The sequence below is a fragment of the Taudactylus pleione genome, unplaced genomic scaffold, assembly GCF_031769625.1.
Source record: "Taudactylus pleione unplaced genomic scaffold, aTauple2 ptg000428l, whole genome shotgun sequence".
NCBI lineage: Eukaryota > Metazoa > Chordata > Amphibia > Anura > Myobatrachidae > Taudactylus > Taudactylus pleione.
The window spans coordinates 1,740,002-1,763,701 of record NW_028284830.1 but is presented as its reverse complement, the minus strand read 5'-3'; the positions used below and the strand labels follow the sequence as shown (position 1 = coordinate 1,763,701).

Here is a 23,700-nt window from a genome sequence, read left to right as displayed (position 1 = left end):
ATGCATATGCCCGGTCACCTCCATCCAGGCGGCCAGATGGCCCCGCGCATCCCCTCCTCTCCACCGCCGCTGAGATGATCTGGCGCATGGAGAAGGGGGAAAAATATGAGAAGACAGAGTAAAAGATGAGAAGACTGGACCGCCGAACGTGGATATACCACTCTGATTTGCAAGACAGGTAAGTGTACGTGAATTGCTAATTATCAAAACTATAGATAGCATCGAAGTGATGCTATCTATAGTGGTAAGTAACAATTCTATACCGTATATCTTAATAAATAGACCCCTTAATCTCCACCTACTTTATCCCTCTCCAAGGCTTAGTACATAGACCCCTCAGTATGCTTTTCAGTTACTTAGAAATAATGGAAAAAGAGTAATGAAATGGCCATTGTAAGCTGGACAATGTGCGCACACACAATTCCTCGTGTGAGCAACAGGGGGCGATGTGGGAAACATTACAGACCAAGACAGCACAAGGAGCGGAATCTAATTTCTTCTGAAATGCTGTAAAATGATTCTTTGTTCTGGCAGAGAGAAAACAAAACAGAAAACCTATTCCCCACATACAGTCACACGCTGGAATCAGGGGGTCACCAGGATGTGTTCATTGTATATTTTACACCCTTTCACATTACACACAGTGAATTCCTCGGACAATGCCCCTGAGGGACGAGTTGAATGCTCCCTGAAAATGAGCCCTGTGACTCTGGGAATATGTGTAGAAAATGGGGGTACACAATATCATTGCTCTGGATAGAACCAGAACTACACTATTACGTTATCCGGGATAATGAGCACTAAGTAGCGGGTGGTGGAAACTCCAACAGATAACTATACAAAGACTGGTATGATATGTAAAGCACTGACTATCCATGTTTTATTGGCACCGTATTCATGCATCTGGTTAGCAGGAGACCTGGATCCCTGCTCTGTGTTTCTCTTCATGTCCTGTAGACATTACATTAGCTCAACAGAATCTTACAGGAAACATTTGCGAGTACACAGGAGACCAGCATTCAGTTACATAGGAACAGCACACAGCAAGGCGTCAGTAGCACAGCCACACTCATGCCCGTCTTACACCACACACAAACACAGGCGCTGTTGCACAATATACACCAGGAACGAGGCGTTAGCATGAGCCACACTGGCCAGACCAGCAGTTGATAGAAGCGGCTCCTTTGTAGACCTGCTGGAGTCCTGGAAAGGTGAGTGTTAGCAGTGGTCCATGGGGGGGTGATCACCAGAGCCAGTGGGGTGGAAATCTTACCACGCACGTAGAGGTTAGCTGGAGCTGAGTAGCGCGTTCCAACACTGTTGGTGGCGACACATTCATACTTCCCCTGGTCGGACTCCTCGCTGTTCTCTATCTGCAGAGCTCCTATGAGAGACAAGGAGGAGAAGTCATTAAGACTGGACCCCACATTTTTCTTTCCCCAGAACTCATTTTCCACCAGTGTCCCCCGGCTTTGTGGACCAAAAATCCGTTATTAATTACTTGGCACACGTCCTTTAATTAGTATAAATCTATGCCAAGTGCATCCAGGACTTCTATCAGCCGCTGTGAACCTGCCTGTGGGGAATCTGTGTGTCCTCCGCGTTCCTCACTAACCTGTCATCATTCTGGATTTGTCTAGCACATCTAGATGGACAATAAGGCTAAAGGCTTATTGGCGGTCAGGATCAGGAAGGCTGCTGTCTGAGCACAATGTCCTACAGCGAATAACTTTGTGTCAAACTTTGTACGTTTATGTGACAATGGCGCTGATTCAGAGATGTACGTTCCTCCGATGAACGTACATCTCCGATGTTTCCGGGACTGCGTCTGCACAGGACGGTCCTGCGATTATGCTCACACAGGGGTCCAAGCCGCAGCATGACTGACATGCTGCGGCGTGGCTGGTCACCGCTCCCGGAGACGGGGTCGTGTCACTCCTGTTTTGCCGGAGGGACGGGGCCAAGGGTCTGCATCGGCAGACACAGATTCCTGGCCTCTTACGTAACCAGCACCCAGTAAGGCTGCGGAAAGCATCAGCTCCCGCAACCCGACCAAAGGAGCAACCATTGATCGTGCTGGTGATCCCAGCCTGCATCGTCTGTCACGGTGCTGGGATCGCAAATGCAGCAAGGAGGTGTCTGACACCTCATTCTGCATCTGCATCAGAGATGGACGGATTTGTGCAGCCACCTGTGTCGTGCAGCTCTGCATCAGACCCACTATTGTGTGATCATATCGCTGCCTAACTCCCCATAAAACTAGAGATAGCTTAACTTTCATAATTGTGCACACACAAATTGTATGTCTACATGTTGCCGCTCACATGATTTGCTGCTACCAGTGGCATCACTATATTTAATTTTATGTATTACACTGCTAAGCCTACTTCCTATTATATATAGTGTACATACTGGCTGCCAATGTACGGGAACATGAGATTTCATCCAGTAAAGTAACAACACTCGCAGGTCAGTAGTTAGTGCTAGTTTCAGTCCATGAATGGTCTGTGAGCTGAATGTATGCAACATGCACCTAAGCCAACATGTATTGCAGCTTTCTGCATTTAATAGGACTTATTCAAAGTCAGTCTTAAATGTATGATGAGATTTTTTTCCAATCTCAACTTACATTCTTACTGCGCATGTGTCTATTCGCAATCCACGTCTTTTTCCGTCTCAAGTCGGAATTCAGACTCTCTGTAACTCGGGGGCTGAGGCTGGAACGGCCGCGGAATTACGGGACGTGGGTGCACAGTGGTAATGAAAGTACAGTATAGGGCATGTTCTCAGTGTGCAGTTTGAAGTTAAGACAAATATGGGCGGCGAAAGTCAGAAAACACGCCCATTTATGCAAAACCTGATGCAGCAGCATTTATTAAGTGATTTCACACTGCAATACACACTTGTTTTACACAAAAGAAATAATCCTTCACACTCAATTGGGAATGGGGACGCATTCACATACATTCTAAAGTGTTGACATTAAGAAACAAAATTGAATATCATATTGCGTCGCTCAACATAGATGATGGACCAATCCACTTAGGTACTGAATATCTGCTCTATACGGCTGCTAACTGCACTGTGTTTCCTTTGTGTACTCCGCTTTCCAGCATTTTCTGTATTGACAGAGAAGCTGTGACTCGTGTCACAATCCAGTCTCATCTCAGCCAGGTACACCTAGGGGAGGGAACCGCGGGCAGGAGGAGCTATTTACATCTGAGACTGATTCTGTATAGGTCACAGAGATGTAACTTTTTTCAGACTCATTTTGGGAGTCCATCAGCGCCCAACCCTGGATAACTTCCTATGTTTGGTTGAACTTGAAACTGATGACTTGGTGGACAAAACTGTAACCATTCAATTACCTCCTGGGTAATCTGGGGACAGCTAGACATTATATATATATATATATATATATATATATATATATATATATATACACTGCTCAAAAAAATACAGGGAACACTTAAACAACACAATGTAACTCCAAGTCATTCACATTTCTGTGAAATCAAAATCACTTAGGAAGCAACATTGATTGACAATCAATTTCACATGCTGTTGTGCAAATGGAATAGACAACAGGTGGAAATTATAGGCAATTAGCAAGACACTCCCAATAAAAGAGTGGTTCTGCAGGTGGTGACCACAGACCACTTCTCAGTTCCTATGCTTTTTGGCTGATGTTTTGGTCACTTTTGAATGCTGGCGGTGCTTTCACTCTAGTGGTAGCATGAGACGGAGTCTACAACCCACACAAGTGGCTCAAGTAGTGCAACTCATCCAGGATGGCACATCAATGGGAGCTGTGGCAAGAAGGTTTGCTGTGTCTGTCAGCGTAGTGTCCAGAGCATGGAGGCGCTACCAAGAGACAGGCCAGTACATCAGGAGACGTGGAGGAGGCCGTAAGAGGGCAAGAACCGCTACCTCCGCCTTTGTGCAAGGAGGAACAGGAGGAGCACTGGCAGAGCCCTGCAAAATGACCTCCAGCAGGCCACAAATGTGCATGTGTCTGCTGAAGCAGTCAGAAACAGACTCCATGAGGGTGGTATGAGGGCCCGACGTCCAAAGGTGGGGGTTGTGCTTACAGCCCAACACCGTGCAGGACGATTGGCATTTGCCAGAGAACACCAAGATTGGCAAATTCGCCACTGGCGCCCTGTGCTCTTCACAGATGAAAGCAGGTTCACACTGAGCACATGTGACAGACGTGAGTCTGGAGACGTCAAGGAGAACGTTCTGCTTCCTGCAACATCCTCCAGCATGACCGGTTTGGCAGTGGGTCAGTAATGGTGTGGGGTGGCATTTCTTCGGGGGGCCGCACAGCCCTCCATGTGCTCGCTAGAGGTAGCCTGACTGCCATTAGGTACCGAGATGAGATCCTCAGACCCCTTGTGAGACCATATGCTGGTGCGGTTGGCCCTGGGTTCCTCCTAATGCAAGACAATGCTAGACCTCATGTGGCTCGAGTGTGTGAGCAGTTCCTGCAAGATGAAGGCATTGATGCTATGGACTGGCCCGCCCATTCCCCAGACCTGAATCCAATTGAGCACATCTGGGACGTCATGTCTTGCTCCATCCACCAATGCCACGTTGCACCACAGACTGTCCAGGAGTTGGCAGATGCTTTAGTCCAGGTCTGGGAGGAAATCCCTCAGGAGTCCATCCGCCACCTCATCAGGAGCATGCCCAGGCATTGCAGGAAGGTCATACAGGCACGTGGAGGCCACACACACTACTGAGCCTCAGTTTGACTTGTTTTAAGGACATTACATCAAAGTTGGAGCAGCCTGTAGTGTGTTTTTCCACTTTAATTTTTAGTGTGGCTCCAAAACCAGACCTCCATGGGTTAATAAATTTGATTTCCAATCATAATTTTTGTGTGATTTTGGCGTCAGCACATTCAACTATGTAAAGAACAAAGTATTTAATAAGAATATTTCATTCATTCAGATCTAGGATGTGTTATTTTAGTCTTCCCTTTATTTTTTTGAGCAGTGTATATATATATATATATATATATATATATATATTAGGGGTGAGCGGGTTCGGATATCCTTCTAACCCTTTCTTGGAATCAGCATCCGCTCTCCAAGATCGCAACCAAAGAGAGCGTCTAGTTACACTGCAGCCGATGAAATGCGAGATGTTAGGAGACTAACATCCAAAGCAGCCTCATTCACGTATGTAGCCGAGTCTCTGAGGTAACCTACCAGTTCAATTTGTTCACTGGTAGCTTCTACAGGCAACAACGCTTCCAAGGAATTTGCCCAACATTCCATGGCCCTGACCACCCAGCATATAGCCATAGCTGGCCTTGCGACTTCCCCCCCCCAAGAGGGAATAAATGGACTTTAGGCACACCTCCACTTTTCTGTCCGTAACATCCTTTAATGACGACATGGACGGCATTGGAAGTGTCACACTTTTGACAAGGCGTGTAATATGAGAATCCACCTGAGGAAGAGTTTCCCATTTAGAGAAATACTTCTCCTCGAACGGATAAGTGGCTTCCAACCATTTCTGCGGTTGAAACCTCCTGCCTGGAGTTTTCCAGGCTTCTTCCAGATGTTCAACTAGCTGATCCGACAGGGGAAAAGCAGTCGCTGAACTTTTCACTTCCCTAAAGAAAGCATGTTTGGATTTGGCTGCTAGGGTATCCTCATCCCCAATATCCATAGCCACACGGAGTGCACGAATGAGGCCGGTTACATAAATTTTGGACTAAGGCTTCGCCTCTTTTTGAGGGAGCTCTGTATCAGATAAGTCCTGAATTTCCCCATCATCAGTTGACACATCATCTTGATAATACGTGGACTGGGAAGACAGTTCCTTCCTAGCAGGGCGCTGGAAAGACTCCCCCTGTAAAACCTCCGTCAGGTTTTGCACCGTATTGGAGAGAGTATTAACCCAAACAGGTTCAGTCTGGTAGGGAGTGGGTTGTAAGGGCATATTATGAGCCACAACCAACTGCCTGGAAATCCCCTGTGACGTAGATGGCATAGCAACCTGCGGAGCGTACCCCATTTGTGGGGCCACTGGAGGTGCAGCAAGCCGACCCATCAGGGTAAATAGTGCTTGTGCAAAACAAGCCCAGGGCAGCTCTTGAGAAGAGCTCGGCCCAGCAGGTAATCCTGCATTTCTGGTACACAGGGTACACAATACCTCCCACAATAATCTCTCCCTCCTTTTGTCCAGCCAAGCACCTGTTACAGGACTGTGTGAGGGGGATATCAGCCTGAGCAGAATCACTGCCAGACATAATGAATGTATGTGTAAAACTCCTCAGCTCAGCTTAGGCTCCGCCTTCACCACTGAACTGTGAAGTAATCTGATCCCTCAGCAGCAGTGTCACCACAAGGGCTAGTGACAGAGAAAGTACAGGGATAGCTAAAATGGCTGACAGAGAAAAGATCAGTGTAACAGTCAGACAGCGCTAGCAACAGACACATACAATGCCAGGAGAAAACTGCACTATACTGCACTATCATCAACTAACTAGACCTTGTGTCTAGTAGGAATAGTGCTACATACACCGACCTGCTTGGAGGAGGGGTATGTAGGGTGACCCAGGCTCCGCAGCTCCCTGTGAGACTAGCGTTTTATGCACATTAAAATGACTGCCGGAGGACTCACAGGGGGCCTGCCTGAGGGAGGAGAGGTGCCTGCAACCACCAAACCACTGTGGAGAGGCGCGCAGTGCAGCGGGGGAGGGGCCGGCTGTGCCATACAGGGAAGACCCGCTCACCTGGCGGGCTATTAACCCCTGGGATGCCACAACGTCCGCAGGTTGTGGCCCCCCTATACCTGGTGGTATAGTGACAGCGCAGGCGCCGTGCCTGGTGCCACACGCAGCCTCTTCCCAGGGATCCCCCAGCCCTGGGAAGTAAATGAACTGTGTTTACAGCGAGCGCCCGCCGTGGACGCCCGCTACTTATCTGTATGTCCACCGTGACGTCCGGCCACAGTCCTGGGCATCTGGGGGCTTTTGCTAGCCAAAACCACAAGACACCCACCGCGATCCCTAGCGCAGTGCCAGCGTCTCGGCGCCGGCAGGATGTCGGAGTGGCAGCATGGGCGTCTGCTGGACAGCCCATACTGACCACTCTGCAGTAAAAAACAACTATTTTCTGGGCTGTCAACACAGCCCCTCTTGAAGTGACCCGACTCCGTGCCGAGCACCTACGAAAACTGAGGTGCCTTGGCCTGGGGACGGGGTATAGGAGAGGAGCCCGGTGCATCCTGGGAACACAAATTTAACTATTGAGGTGCTCGACGACTGACATCATCAACCTATAGCACAAGGTCTCCTATGGAGCCCTATGGACCCTGCAGTAGAAAAAACTTTTTACATGTTGTCATTATGGGGTACAGTATTTTGTGTAGAATTTTGAGAACAAAAATGAATTTATTCCATTTTGGAATAAGGCTGTAACATAACAAAATGTGGAAAACGTGAAGCGCTGTGAATACTTTCCGGATGCACTGTATGTAGAACAGCAGTGTGTACGCCAAGCCACAAGCTCAGGAGTAAACGCAATAGAACTTAGTCGGGAAGGGAATTGGGGAAGAAGTTTGAATGCACCAGCCTTTACCGTAAGCACAGTGGAGAGGATAGCCAGAAACACAGTTGAATAAAATGAATTAATACAACACCTGTACTTGTCACTAATTACTGTACTTTATGAGGTATGACTCCTCCAAACATCTGACCTATGAAGTGGGAGAATCAGGACAGAGGGTGCACCGCCATGGGGGCGTCGCCAAGAGCGTGTGTGGTGATGTCACACTCAGAGCATGGTTATATCAACTTGGGGTGGGGCCACTTTGTAAAGTGCCCGGCAACCCCCAACCGGTCTCCAAACAATTGGGCGAAAGTCCTCACAGATGAAGGGGCTATCCCCTAAAATCACAACTACCCCACCTAAACTGGGGCAGTTGTGAGGTATGGAGTATAGAATGGCACACACTACTAGCCCCACACTTATCCACATGCCACTGAGACGTAAACTCAACCATAGACGCAGCCATAATGGCACCCATGTGAAGGCAGCAGACACGTCATGCACCGTACCTGAGCGGAGCTGCTTAATCCTCCCATTACTAGTTGCTGTGTCCACGGGGAGGAAATCTTTGTACCAGGAGATTTCCGGGTCTGGGTTCCCGCTAGCAGCACAGAGCATGGTGGCCGTACGAGTCTTCTCCACCACCTTGAGCTGGGGTGCCATGTCAATAATGGGGAATCCATGGGGCAGCTGCTTTTCTGCAAAACAAATGGAAAGGTTTTCATTATTCTCCTAATAACTCCCATGCATGATGGGCATTATTCATGTGTCTCTACGTCTTATCGGTCTAATTAGAGCAATCTGCATCTCCATGGCAGCACTCTAACATATAACGTCTTAGGAGAAAAGCTATTAATCATTACTTGCATAGACTTTATTCCAGCCTGGCAGGAGTGATAGTGCTTTCCCTCCGTCACACAGCCAAAGTCAAAGGTTATTTTAGCTATTACAAACAGCAGAGAACCCATTTCACTAGAATCTCCTCTATCGCACTAATACAAGGTCAGTGGCGTAACTAGGGTATTTGGAGCCCAGGGTAAATTTGAAAAGGGAGCCCCCCCCTCCCCCCCCCCGATATGTGCGCGCGCGGCAAAAAAAATGGGTGTGGTCACTTAAAAATGGGGCGTGTCAACATGACACACCCCTTTATTTTCATGCTGAACATTCCTGTCCATATGCACCTTAACCCCAGTAGTGCCCCTTATACAGTACCCCCAGTATGCAGTTGTGGTCCCTCTTATGCAGGCCCATAGTAGTGCCCCTTATACAGTATCCCCAGTAGCGGTCCCCCTTATACAGCCCTCAATTAGTTCCCCTTATTCAGTGCCCCCAGTAGTGGTCCCCCCAAATGCAGTGCCCCATGTAGTATTCCCCCTAATGCAGTGCCCCCAGTAGCAGTCCCCACAATGCAGTGCGCCCAGTAGTGGTATCCCCTTATGCAGTGCCCTTTATATAGTGCCCCATGTAGTAGTCCCCCCCTATGCAGTGCCCTTTATATAGTGCCCACAGCAGTAGTCCCCCCCATGCAGTTTTCCCAGTAGTGGTCCCCCTTATGCAGGCACCCAGTAGTGATCCCCCCCTATCTAGTGCCCCCTGTAGTGGTCCCCCCGTGCAGTGCCCCTAGCAGTAAGCCCCTTATATAGTGCCCCCAGCAATAGTCCCCCCCCATGCAGGCTCCCAGTAGCGATCCCCCCTATCCAGTGCCCCCTGTAGTGGTCCTTCCTAATATTGCCCACAGTAGTGGCCCCCCCAGTGCAGTGCCCCTAGTAGTAGGCCCCTTTTATAATGCCCCCAGTAGTAGTCCCTCCCCCCAAGTAGTAGTCCCCAGTAGAGGTTTCCCCTCCCGATTAAGTGCCCCAGTAGTAGCCCCCCGCCCAGTAGAGGTCCTCCCAGTAATGGTGCCCCCAGTAGTAGTAGCCTAGCGCCGGTCCTGTGTAAATGTGTAGCGCTGACCGCACTCACTGCGGTCGGTGCCACACTGGCTAACTAGGGCGGGCCAGTACCATGGCCGGCGGCGCCCCCCACGCCGCCGGTCCCACGGCGCCCAGGGCACGCACCCTGCTCGCCCTGCCCTAGTTACACCACTGTACAAGGTAGAGGAAACCGGCGCCATGCACATTATATATTTAATCTGAAGGAAATGGTGGTTGCTTTCTTGTAATCAGTATATAATGTTTTCTGCGTTCGCCTCCAGTAACTAAATGCTGTATAATTCCCTTTCGGCGAGATCTGGCGTCTGGTGCGGTTCCTGCGCGGCAGCAAATAGGTGCCTGTGTTCTTAGATTTATGGAGAAAAGACATTTTGCTTTCTCGAGTTCTATTTACACATTAGTATAAACACCCTCAGGATTTAATAATTTACCGCCTCCCTAGTAACGAAACCTTTCAAAGGGAAATGCAAATGCATAGGTTAGTGAGACTACAACAATATACAAAGACAATCTTCAACTTGTAACATAAAATATGCAGATACTGTACACATAAACTAAATTTTATTCACTGGATCTAGTCTTGATATCATTGTAGTTGTAACTTGTCATGTTATGTACTATTGTTATTCAGAAGTTACACGGTGATTAGAATCCATTACAACGGGCCCTGAATGTCCCTAAAAAGGAGATTATTTTACCCCAGGAAGGGTCTGTAATAGGAGCCACAACTGCAGTAGGGACTCACCAGACTTTGGCCCTCATTCAGAGGCGATCGCAAAAATGCGAGCGCTAGTTCTGAATGTGGGCGGCCTCCTGGTCGCTAGCTAAGCTGTGGGTTACCACCCACAGCTTTAGCGACCGACCAGGTTGATGGTCGCGATGGTCAAGACCATCGCGACCATCGGGGCTTGCGATAAGACCCTAAGGTTGGGTCTCGGCAACCACAAGCCCCAGGGAGCTTCATGCTCTGATCGAGCAGGAGCTCCCCACTGACATCACTGCTGATGTCAGTGCGGCCGCCCACAAAACGGCAGACGTCCATTAAGGAACGCCTCAGTTTGTGAAACCACCCCCCAGCCCCGCCTACAAAACGGGGTAAGCTGTCGACCAACATCGACAGCCGCCCCTTTTGTAGTGAGCTCCGAAGCTAGAGAATTTCTCTCTCGCTCCGGGGCTTGCACACACGCAGTGCAGACACTGCACGTGCGCAGGGCCTAACCATCGACCCGAGCGGGTCTGAATGAGGTTCTTTGTGTATTAGTAAGCATCCCCCCCTTCCTAATTTGAATACACTTGATGGCACACAGCTGTAAGGCACTGCTGAGCCACTGATATGCAAAGCTGCTGCCCTACCGTACATAAAACATATGCCTGGCACGGATGCGGGCTATAAATACACATTTAACTGCTGCGACACAGCCATAACTTTCAACGACTATTCAGAAATTAAATAGCTGCGACCTGGGGGATGGATAAATAAATATAAAAAAATAAAAAAGGCAGGATTTCTTTCCCCCAATTAGCGCTGAAAGGAGTGGTGAGACGTGGGCGTATTTCAATTGGTAACTTACTGCCCCCTGCTGGAAATCATAAACAAAAGCCCCTCGCTTCTCTCTGATGAGAGGCCGTTAAGCGGTACAGTTCTTTCTGTACTGTACACAGTGACTCCCGCAGGGCCACAATACACAGTGAAGTGCTTCAGTATGGGGCGAACATGACTGTCCGTAGGAGAAAGAAAGTCATAACTGAGACAGTGGTGGGCACACAATGCTGAGGGAAACACAGACAATGTCACCATACACCACCGACATAATCATATACATTTGTGATATTCACTTTAATTTTCCAGAAATATTCAGCTGAGCACTTGGCAGAAGTGACCCTTGTACCACCTCCCAGCCACTGAAGTACTCATAGTTGTCACCTTACTAAGATAGGAGACCTGCTTTTATTTAAAAGTGCACCTGTCACCAACACACTGTGTGAAGGCGGCCATTTTGTTTACTGAACCAATAGTGAACTGGTCACATCACACCAGCTGAGCTCACAATATGGCTGACTAAAGTTATGTGCAGATGACTGGCATAATACATAACATTTTAGTCAATAATCATCATTTACAAATCTGCAAATAAATCAAATACAAGATCATTCAAAAAACTTCAACATAAATGTAAAATAATAATTTTACTGTAATTAACCCTAAAATCCGCTGCAGTGCTAAGCAGGTTATAGCAATCTCTCTGTTTTCCAAGGACAGTCACAGTTTAGGTTATCTAGTAAAAAGACACAAAAATGTAGTAATGTTAAATATTCGCGCCAAGCTGGCTGCTTAGGTAAGATATCCTAAGAAGAAGGTATCTAACTCCTCCAATTTTAAAACTTGCAAAAAGAATAGATAATGTATCCCACCATAGCTCCTGCTCAAAACAAGTAATCAACAGATACTTCGCTTATACGTATCAATGATGTCTTAAATTTCTTGTCTCCAAATAGTGATGCGGTATAACCAATGTATTCCATAACATGAAAAAGAGAAGGAAGAGAAATCTAGTGCAGATATTCTGACAATTAGTTCATTACAATTGAATAGACCTGGTTCCAAAATTGCTAATACCATGTGCACAAAATGCTTACATATAGAGCACTTAGTAAATAGGGCACATTTATTTTAAGCAAAAATTAAGAACAACATAGGCACATACAATACAATACAAAAGAGGAGCTCTAGATGAATAATGAGCATCCCTTAGATATAAAACGAATACATCATGATCACAGGTGAAGTTGGCCTCCTACCAGAATCCAGGAAAACAGATGCATGTAATAACTGGGAAGATGTATTTGACCCGGATTCAGCCTCAGCTATCAGTCCTCATCTGGCCCACACTTGTTCTGGATGGATCCTGTGACCCCTCTCTGCTGCCAACGCGTTTCTACCATTAAGGTTTTTGTCAAGGCAATGAGGGTTTGATCATGCTAAGCTACTTAAATACCCCTATCAATCAGGATCTAGATTGCTGGGAGGAGCCATCTTCATTACAATATGTATTACACAATATCCAAGAAACAAGTTCATGCATAAAAGATGACTTCAATCATTAAAATCTATTAGGTTGGTCAATTTTCAATATCAAACAGGCACAATTTTTTTTATTTTATTCTCCCAAAACGGAAGTCAACGTACATCCCACTTCCGGTCCTATCTATAAACAAGTCCACGTGTATCATCTAGCACATGTCCTTCCGGTAACTCTGTAAAATACAGGGCGCTTGGGATAAAGTATTCCTTCCCTGGATGTAGATTCCCCTTGTAATAAACATCCGGACGCCACATCGCAATGCCGGATATAATGTCCCGCTGCTCATGCTCCGATAACCGGAAGTGTGCGCCACACGGCGCAATGATGTCTGGGACTTGTAGTGAAATTGTCCCGTTGGTCCCGGAAGTGACATATCGGCAGCTGTGCCCTCCGTGCGTACAACATTATACACAATCACTATATAACTTAACCATAAAATTGTTAAAAAATATATATAAATACTAAGAATATAAATATTAAAAAAGGGATATTATAAAAACATGTGCAAATCATGAAGAATTAATCTAAGAACCATTTAATCTCAAAATCCTTATTGATACCTCCGGGTTGCAGAGTTTTGAGGGAATATATAAGATTCATCTCTGCTTTGGCTAATTCTTGAGTTAGGTTATTGTTCCTCCAATTCACTCTCACCTGTTTTAATACCCAAATTCTTTAATCTCCCCAATGTTCTTATTATGTATGTCTTTAAAATGGGATGACAAGGCATGGGTTTCTAAACCCTTTTTAATATTCCGGAGATGTTTCGCAAGTCTTATTTTTAAGGGTCTAGATGTTCTTCCAATGTAATGTTTATTACAATTACATCCTATATAGTACACAACATTTTTTGAGTTGCATGTGGAAAAATCTTCTATTTTTTTCTCAATGCCATTTATTTCTACATTAACACACTTCCTGACCCCCTTGACTGTCTTACACATCATACACATTCCACACCTCTGAAAACCCTTAGTGGTAATTCTACCATTGGTCTTAGGAGGTGAAAGGGCACTTTTAGTAATTTATCCTTGATATGTTTTGCTCTCCTATAAATGAATCTAGGTCTTTCCGGGAGGAGTGGTTTTAAAATTTGGTCTGCTTTTAAAATGGGCCAATGGGTTTTCACAATGCGTTCAATCTGTTTATATTGTGAATTGTAATCCGTAATGAACGCCAGCTTAAAACCCTCTTCGGGATTTTGAATTTTCTTCTTCTGGGTTAACAATGTGTCCTTCTCAAGATTTATACATTTTTCCATAGCTACCCGGACCTTCTCCTTTTTATACCCACTATTTTCAAAATTTTTCATCATATTACTTGCTTGTTCTCTAAAAACTTTATTCTCTGAACAATTTCTTTTAAGTCTCTGTAGTTGGCTATTTGCAATTGAATCCAGCCAATTTACATGATGACAGCTCTGGGCATCTAAAATGGTTCCTGAACCCGTTAGTTTTGTATAACTGCGTGTCATTATTTGGCATTCCTGTATATAAATAGTTAAGTCAAAAAAATTAATCATAGAGTCACTAATATTGAAGGTTAATTTGATATTAAAAGTATTTTCATTAAGATATTTACAAAATTCCTCCAATGCTTGGCGGCCTCCCCTCCAGATAAAAACAATATCATCTATATACCTCGCCCATGTCACCAGATTCACCCCATATTTGGTGTTATTCCACACGTGCTGCAATTCCCACATACCCATGAAAATATTAGCATAACTTGGGGCGAATCTGGAGCCCATGGCTGTCCCGACTTTTTGTAGGTAAAAGCTGTCCTTAAAATGAAAATAATTGTTTTCTAAAATAAAAGCTATCCCTTTTAATAAAAATTATTTTAAGACTGTCGCATATTCACTCTCTTTCTAGACACAAAGATACTGCTTCTAAACCTAGTTCATGTTGGATAATAGTGTAAAGTGAGCACACATCGTTTTACAATCACTGAAGGAGAATAGAAATGTGATTGTAAAACCAGCAGATAAGGGGGGGGTTGTGTTAATGGATTGGGAGAATTATGAAAGTGAGGTACTCAGACAATTGTCGGACAAAATTACTTATAAGAAATTAAGGGGAAACCCTACAAATAGGATTTTAACTAACCTGACAAATTTTGTTAAAGAATATGTGAAAAAATTAGCTATAACGGATACAGGATCAAAGTTCATAATCAATCAAGAACCAGCAATACCAGTACTGTATATCTTACCAAAAATCCACAAGGATGCAAATAATCCGCCCGGCCACCCTATTGTATCAGGGGTTAATTCGGTAACAGCCAACCTTTCAGAATATATAGATCACTTCTTACAATCTCTTGTTTTAAAAAATAGATCCCATCTTAAAGACACTCTTGATGTTTTGAATTTATTAAAAACTATTAAATGGGAGGAAGAATTTCTATTTATTATGGCTGACGTGTGCTCACTTTACACTATTATCCAACATGAACTAGGTTTAGAAGCAGTATCTTTGTGTCTAGAAGAGAGTGAATATGCGACAGTCTTAAAATAATTTTTATTAAAAGGGATAGCTTTTATTTTAGAAAACAATTATTTTCATTTTAAGGACAGCTTTTACCTACAAAAAGTCAGGACAGCCATGGGCACCAGATTCGCCCCAAGTTATGCTAATATTTTCATGGGTATGTGGGAATTGCAGTATGTGTGGAATAACACCAAATATGGGGCGAATCTGGTGACATGGGCGAGGTATATAGATGATATTGTTTTTATCTGGAGGGGAGGCCGCCAAACATTGGAGGAATTTTGTAAATATCTTAATGAAAATACTTTTAATATCAAATTAACCTTCAATATTAGTGACTCTATGATTAATTTTTTAGACTTAACTATTTATATACAGGAAGGCCAAATAATGACACGCAGTTATACAAAACTAACGGGTTCAGGAACCTTTTTAGATGCCCAGAGCTATCATCATGTAAATTGGCTGGATTCAGGACCTCATTCAGAGTTGGTCATTGCGGCCGCACGGTCGTACGCCACCGATGTTCGCTGAACTGCGCATGCGTAAAGTTCGCTATGCGCGTGCGCAAACTTGCTGCTACGATCAAAAATTTCTCTCTCCTTGAACACAGCCAGGTCGGTAGTTTGAGTGACAGGATGAGGCGTTTGTGGGTGGTAACAGGGGAAGATGCTTGAAAACGGGGCAGTGGAGATCCGAACGCAGGCATGCCTAATTATGCGAATGGCGTTTTATGGGAGTGCATAATTAACAAAGTAGTGTCATGGCACATGTGACATGGGTGGTTTGTACACTGACCTGATCGTAGTGCTTAAGAGAGGGTATGGTCAACCTTAAGCTCTACAACCAGTTCCGATGGTTCCCGATGGTCTCGATTAATCCTTATATGGCTGGAGATGACGTGTAATGCGTACGAGAAGGAAGCATATTTTTTGTCTTCCGGCCGCTTCCTCCCCTTGGTCGGCCAGCTAACAATCCGATCTTAGGGACGCAACATGCGAGTGCATCATTTGCATATCCGGCCCCTTTTCACGTACGACCGTGCGGCCGCAATGACCGACTCTGAATGAGGTCCTCAATTCCAAATAGCCAACTACAGAGACTTAAAAGAAATTGTTCAGAGAATAAAGTTTTTAGAGAACAAGCAAGTAATATGATGAAAAAATTTGAAAATAGTGGGTATAAAAAGAAGAAGGTCTGGGTAGCTATGGAAAAATGTATAAATCTTGAGAAGGACACATTGTTAACCCAGAAGAAGAAAATTCAAAATCCCGAAGAAGGTTTTAAGCTGGCGTTCATTACGGATTACAATTCACAATATAAACAGATTGAACGCATTGTGAAAACCCATTGGCCCATTTTAAAAGCAGACCAAATTTTAAAACCACTCCTCCCGGAAAGACCTAGATTCATTTATAGGAGAGCAAAACATATCAAGGATAAATTACTAAAAGTGCCCTTTCACCTCCTAAGACCAATGGTAGAATTACCACTAAGGGTTTTCAGAGGTGTGGAATGTGTATGATGTGTAAGACAGTCAAGGGGGTCAGGAAGTGTGTTAATGTAGAAATAAATGGCATTGAGAAAAAAATAGAAGATTTTTCCACATGCAACTCAAAAAATGTTGTGTACTATATAGGATGTAATTGTAATAAACATTACATTGGAAGAACATCTAGACCCTTAAAAATAAGACTTGCGAAACATCTCCGGAATATTAAAAAGGGTTTAGAAACCCATGCCTTGTCATCCCATTTTAAAGACATACATAATAAGAACATTGGGGAGATTAAAGAATTTGGGGTATTAAAACAGGTGAGAGTGAATTGGAGGAACAATACCCTAACTCAAGAATTAGCCAAAGCAGAGATGAATCTTATATATTCCCTCAAAACTCTGCAACCTGGAGGTATCAATAAGGATTTTGAGATTAAATGGTTCTTAGATTAATTCTTCATGTTTTGCACATGTTTTTATAATATCCCTTTTTAATATTTATATTCTTAGTATTTATATATATTTTTTAACAATTTTATGGTTAAGTTATATAGTGATTGTGTATAATATTGTATCTGGATACTGTAACTATAGGTCTTGGGTTTCTTTTGTATTGAATTATCTGTATATTCACCCTGCAGACCAAATAACTGGTATGTCACTTCCGGGAATAATGGACCTGTTAAACTACAAGTTCCAGTTACCCATATGGTGTATGCCACGTACTTCCGGTGCACGGAGAGCACAGCTGCCGATATGTCACTTCCGGGACCAACGGAACAATTTCACTACAAGTCCCAGACATCATTGCGCCGTGTGGCGCACACTTCCGGTTATCGGAGCATGAGCAGCGGGACACTATATCCGGCATTGCGATGTGGCGTCCGGATGTTTATTACAAGGGGAATCTACAACCAGGGAAGGAATACTTTATCCCAAGCGCCCTGTATTTTACAGAGTTACCGGAAGGACATGTGCTAGATGATACACGTGGACTTGTTTATAGATAGGACCGGAAGTGGGATGTACGTTGACTTCCATTTTGGGAGAATAAAATAAAAAAATTTGTGCCTGTTTGATATTGAAAATTGACCAAACTAATAGATTTATGACTAAAGATTTTAATGATTGAAGTCATCTTTTATGTATGAACTTGGTTCTTGGATATTGTGCAATACATATTGTAATGAAGATGGCTCCTCCCTGCAATCTAGATCCTGATTGATAGGGGTATTTAAGTAGCTTAGCATGATTAAACCCTCATTGCCTTGACAAAGACCTTAATGGTAGAAACGCGTTGGCAGCAGAGAGGGGTCACAGGATACATCCAGAACCAGTGTGGGATAGATGAGGACTGATAGCTGAGGCTGAACCCGGGTCAAATACATCTTCCCAGTTATTACATGCATCTGTTTTCCTGGATTCTGGTAGGAGGCCAACTTCACCTGTGATCATGGTGTATTTGTTTTATATCTAAGGGATGCTCATTATTCATCTAGAGCTCCTCTTTTGTATTGTATTGTATGTGCCTATGTTGTTCTTAATTTTTGCTTAAAATAAATCTGCCCTATTTTCTATGTGCTCTATATGTAAGCATTTTGTGCACATGGTATTAGCAATTTTGGAACCAGGTCTATTCAATTGTAATGAACTAATTGTCAGAATATCTGCACTAGATTTCTCTTCCTTCTCTTTTTCATGTTATGGAATACATTGGTTATACCTCATCACTATTTGGAGACAAGAAATTTAAGACATCATTGATACGTATAAGCGAAGTATCTGTTGATTACTTGTTTTGAGCAGGAGCTATGGTGGGATACCTTATCTATTCTTTTCACAGTTTAGGTTATCATCAGACTAACTTGGTGCTTTCAGAATAATCTCATACCTCTGGGCCAAAATGTATTTGCCTGTGAGTTACAGGCACCAGAGTGATTTTTGTGATTTATCCGCTAGATTTAAAGTGACATTAATTTAAAAGGCGAAACCAGCTTGGTTTTGCCGTTTAAAATATTTCCGCTTTAAATCTAGCGGCTAAAATCGCTGAAACAACGTCAGTTCCTGCAGAACGCAGGCTATTACATTTGGGCCCTGGTCTGTATAGGTCAGATATTAGTAACAGCTGACTCTAAAGCATGACCTGCCAGCAGAACTGCATAAGACAAGCTGGAACTTGCAGTTCCGCAATAACTGCAGTTTTACTGGATGCTCATGTATGGGGTAGAATACTATATTATAAATAGCAAATAGTAGTAGAGGCAGGGTCCTGTAGCTGGTATACTGTATGAATGAATCTAATAGGGGGTGACATGTATGGGGCAGAATATTATATTATAAATAGTAGTAGAGGCAGGGTCCTGTAGCTGGTATACTGTATGAATGAATCTAATAGGGGGTGACATGTATGGGGCACAATACTATATTATAAATAGTAGTAGAGGCAGGGTCCTGTAGCTGGTGTACTGCATGAATGAATCTAATAGGGAGTGACATGTATGGGGCACAATACTATATTATAAATAGTAGTAGAGGCAGGGTCCTGTAGCTGGTATACTATATGAATGAATCTAATAGGAAGTGACATGTATGGGGCAGAATACTATATTCTAAATAGTAGTAGAGGCAGTGTCCTGTAGCTGGTATACTGCATGAATGAATCTAATAGGAAGTGACATGTATGGGGCAGAATACTATATTATAAATAGTAGTAGAGGCAGGGTCCTGTAGCTGGTATACTGCATGAATGAATCTAATAGGTGGTGACATGTATGGGGCAGAATACTATATTATAACTAGCAAATAGGAGTATAGGCGGTGTCCTGTAGCTGGTATACTGCATGAATGAATCTAATAGGGGGTGACATGTATGAGGCAGAATACTATATTATAAATAGTAGTATAGGCAGTGTCCTGTAGCTGGTATACTGCATGAATGAATCTAATAGGGGGTGACATGTATGGGGCAGAATACTATATTATAAATAGTAGTAGAGGCAGTGTCCTGTAGCTGGTATACTGTATGAATGAATCTAATAAGGGGTGACATGTAAGGGGCAGAATACTATATTATAAATAGTAGTAGAGGCAGGGTCCTGTAGCTGGTATACTGCATGAATGAATCTAATAAGGGGTGACATGTAAGGGGCAGAATACTATATTATAAATAGTAGTATAGGCAGTGTCCTGTAGCTGCTATACTGCATGAATGAATCTAATAGGGGGTGACATGTATGGGGCAGAATACTATATTATAAATAGTAGTATAGGCAGTGTCCTCTAGCTGGTATACTGCATGAATGAATCTAATAGGGGGTGACATGTATGGGGCATAATACTATATTATAAATAATAGTATAGGCAGTGTCCTGTAGCTGGTATACTGTATGAATGAATCTAATAGGAGGTGACATGTATGGGGCAGAATACTATATTCTAAATAGTAGTAGAGGCAGTGTCCTGTAGCTGGTATACTGCATGAATGAATCTAATAGGGAGTGACATGTATGGGGCAGAATACTATATTATAAATAGTAGTAGAGGCAGGGTCCTGTAGCTGGTATACTGCATGAATGAATCTAATAGGTGGTGACGTGCATGGGGCAGAATACTATATTATAACTAGCAAATAGTAGTAGAGGCAGTGTCCTGTAGCTGGTATACTGCATGAATGAATCTAATAGGGGGTGACATGTATGGGGCAGAATACTATATTCTAAATAGTAGTAGAGGCAGGGTCCTGTAGCTGGTATACTGCATGAATGAATCTAATAGGGAGTGACATGTATGGGGCAGAATACTATATTATAAATAGTAGTATAGGCAGTGTCCTCTAGCTGGTATACTGCATGAATGAATCTAATAGGGGTGACATGTATGGGGCAGAATACTATATTATAAATAGTAGTAGAGGCAGGGTCCAGCAGCTGGTATACTGTATGAATGAATCTAATAGGAGGTGACATGTATGGGGCAGAATACTATATTCTAAATAGTAGTAGAGGCAGTGTCCTGTAGCTGGTATACTGCATGAATGAATCTAATAGGGAGTGACATGTATGGGGCAGAATACTATATTCTAAATAGTAGTAGAGGCAGTGTCCTGTAGCTGGTATACTGCATGAATGAATCTAATAGGGGGTGACATGTATGGGGCAGAATACTATATTATAAATAGTAGTAGAGGCAGGGTCCTGTAGCTGGTATACTGCATGAATGATTCTAATAGGTGGTGACGTATGGGGCAGAATACTATATTATAACTAGCAAATAGTAGTAGAGGCAGTGTCCTGTAGCTGGTATATTGCATGAATGAATCTAATAGGGGGTGACATGTATGGGGCAGAATACTATATTCTAAATAGTAGTAGAGGCAGGGTCCTGTAGCTGGTATACTGCATGAATGAATCTAATAAGGGGTGACATGTATGGGGCAGAATACTATATTATAAATAGTAGTAGAGGCAGGGTCCTGTAGCAGGTATACTGCATGAATGAATCTAATAGGGGGTGACATGTATGGGGCAGAATACTATATTATAAATAGTAGTAGAGGCAGGGTGCTGTAGCTGGTATACTGCATGAATGAATCTAATAGGGGGTGACATGTATGGGGCAGAATACTATATTATAATTAGCAAATAGTAGTATAGGCAGGGTCCTATAGCTGGTATACTGCATGAATGAATCTAATACGGGGTGACATGTATGGGGCAGAATACTATATTATAAATAGTATAGGCAGTGTCCTGTAGCTGGTATACCGCATGAATGAATCTAATTGGGGGTGACATGTATGGGGCAGAATACTATATTATAAATTGTAGTAGAGGTAGGGTCCTGTAGCTGGTATACTGCATGAATGAATCTAATAGGGGGTGACATGTATGGGGCAGAATACTATATTATAATTAGCAAATAGTAGTAGAGGCAGGGTCCTGTAGCTGGTATACTGCATGAATGAATCTAATACGGGGTGACATGTATGGGGCAGAATACTATATTATAAATAGTATAGGCAGTGTCCTGTAGCTGGTATACCGCATGAATGAATCTAATAGGGGGTGACATGTATGGGGCAGAATACTATATTATAAATTGTAGTAGAGGTAGGGTCCTGTAGCTGGTATACTGCATGAATGAATCTAAAAGGGGGTGACATGTATGGGGCAGAATACTATATTATAAATAGTAGTAGAGGCAGGGTCCTGTAGCTGGTATACTGCATGAATGAATCTAATAGGGGTGACATGTATGGGGCAGAATACTATATTATAAATAGTAGTAGAGGCAGGGTCCTGTAGCTGGTATACTGCATGAATGAATCTAATAGGGGGTGACATGTATGGGGCAGAATACAATATTATAAATAGTAGTAGAGGCAGGTCCTGTAGCTGGTATACTGCATGAATGAATCTAATAGGGGTGACATGTATGGGGCAGAATACTATATTATAAATAGTATAGGCAGTGTCCTGTAGCTGGTATACTGCATGAATGAATCTAATAGGGGATGACATGTATGGGGCAGAATACTATTTTATAAATAGTAGTAGAGGCAGTGTCCTGTAGCTGGTATACCGCATGAATGAATCTAATAGGAGGTGACATGTATGGGGCAGAATACTATATTATAAATAGTAGTAGAGGCAGGGTCCTGTGGCTGGTATACCTCATGAATGAATCTAATAGGGGGTGACATGTATGGGGCAGAATACTATATTATAAATAGTAGTAGAGGCAGTGTCCTGTAGCTGGTATACCGCATGAATGAATCTAATAGGAGGTGTCATGTATGGGGCAGCAAACTATATTATAAATAGTAGTAGAGGCAGGGTCCTGTAGCTGGTATACCGCATGAATGAATCTAATAGGAGGTGACATGTATGGGGCAGAATACTATATTATAAATTGTAGTGGAGGCAGGGTCCTGTAGCTGGCATACCGCATGAATGAATCTAATAGGGGGTGACATGTATGGGGCAGAATACTATATTATAAATAGTAGTGGAGGCAGGGTCCTGTAGCTGGTATACCGCATGAATGAATCTAATAGGGGGTGACATGTATAGGGCAGAATACTATATTATAAATAGTAGTATAGGCAGTGTCCTGTAGCTGGTATACCGCATGAATGAATCTAATAGGGGGAGACATGTATGGGGCAGAATACTATATTATAAATAGTAGTATAGGCAGGGTTCTGTAGCTGGTATACTGCATGAATGAATCTAATAGGGGGTGACATGTATGGGGCAGAATACTATATTATAATTAGCAAATAGTAGTAGAGGCAGGGTCCTGTAGCTGGTATACTGCATGAATGAATCTAATAGGGGTGACATGTATGGGGCAGAATACTATATTATAAATAGTAGTAGAGGCAGGGTCCTGTAGCTGGTATACTGCATGAATGAATCTAATAGGGGGTGACATGTATGGGGCAGAATACTATATTATAAATAGTAGTAGAGGCAGGTCCTGTAGCTGGTATACTGCATGAATGAATCTAATAGGGGTGACATGTATGGGGCAGAATACTATATTATAAATAGTATAGGCAGTGTCCTGTAGCTGGTATACTGCATGAATGAATCTAATAGGGGATGACATGTATGGGGCAGAATACTATTTTATAAATAGTAGTAGAGGCAGTGTCCTGTAGCTGGTATACCGCATGAATGAATCTAATAGGAGGTGACATGTATGGGGCAGAATACTATATTATAAATAGTAGTAGAGGCAGGGTCCTGTGGCTGGTATACCGCATGAATGAATCTAATAGGGGGTGACATGTATGGGGCAGAATACTATATTATAAATAGTAGTAGAGGCAGTGTCCTGTAGCTGGTATACCGCATGAATGAATCTAATAGGAGGTGTCATGTATGGGGCAGCAAACTATATTATAAATAGTAGTAGAGGCAGGGTCCTGTAGCTGGTATACCGCATGAATGAATCTAATAGGAGGTGACATGTATGGGGCAGAATACTATACTATAAATTGTAGTGGAGGCAGGGTCCTGTAGCTGGCATACCGCATGAATGAATCTAATAGGGGGTGACATGTATGGGGCAGAATACTATATTATAAATAGTAGTGGAGGCAGGGTCCTGTAGCTGGTATACC

General features: G+C 43.4%; 1 protein-coding gene across 1 annotated transcript in view; it reads right to left on the bottom strand.

The window, feature by feature from the left end:
• LOC148506082 (receptor-type tyrosine-protein phosphatase F-like) overlaps positions 1-23,700 on the bottom strand; it is a 149,093-nt gene that overhangs the window by 72,133 nt on the left and 53,260 nt on the right. Inside the window, exons 8-9 of the mRNA XM_088447311.1 lie at positions 8,078-8,266; positions 1,274-1,384 (exon numbers count right to left, since the gene is read on the bottom strand). Coding sequence (XP_088303437.1) covers positions 1,274-1,384; positions 8,078-8,266 — 300 coding nt within the window. The remainder of the gene's footprint in view (positions 1-1,273; positions 1,385-8,077; positions 8,267-23,700) is intronic.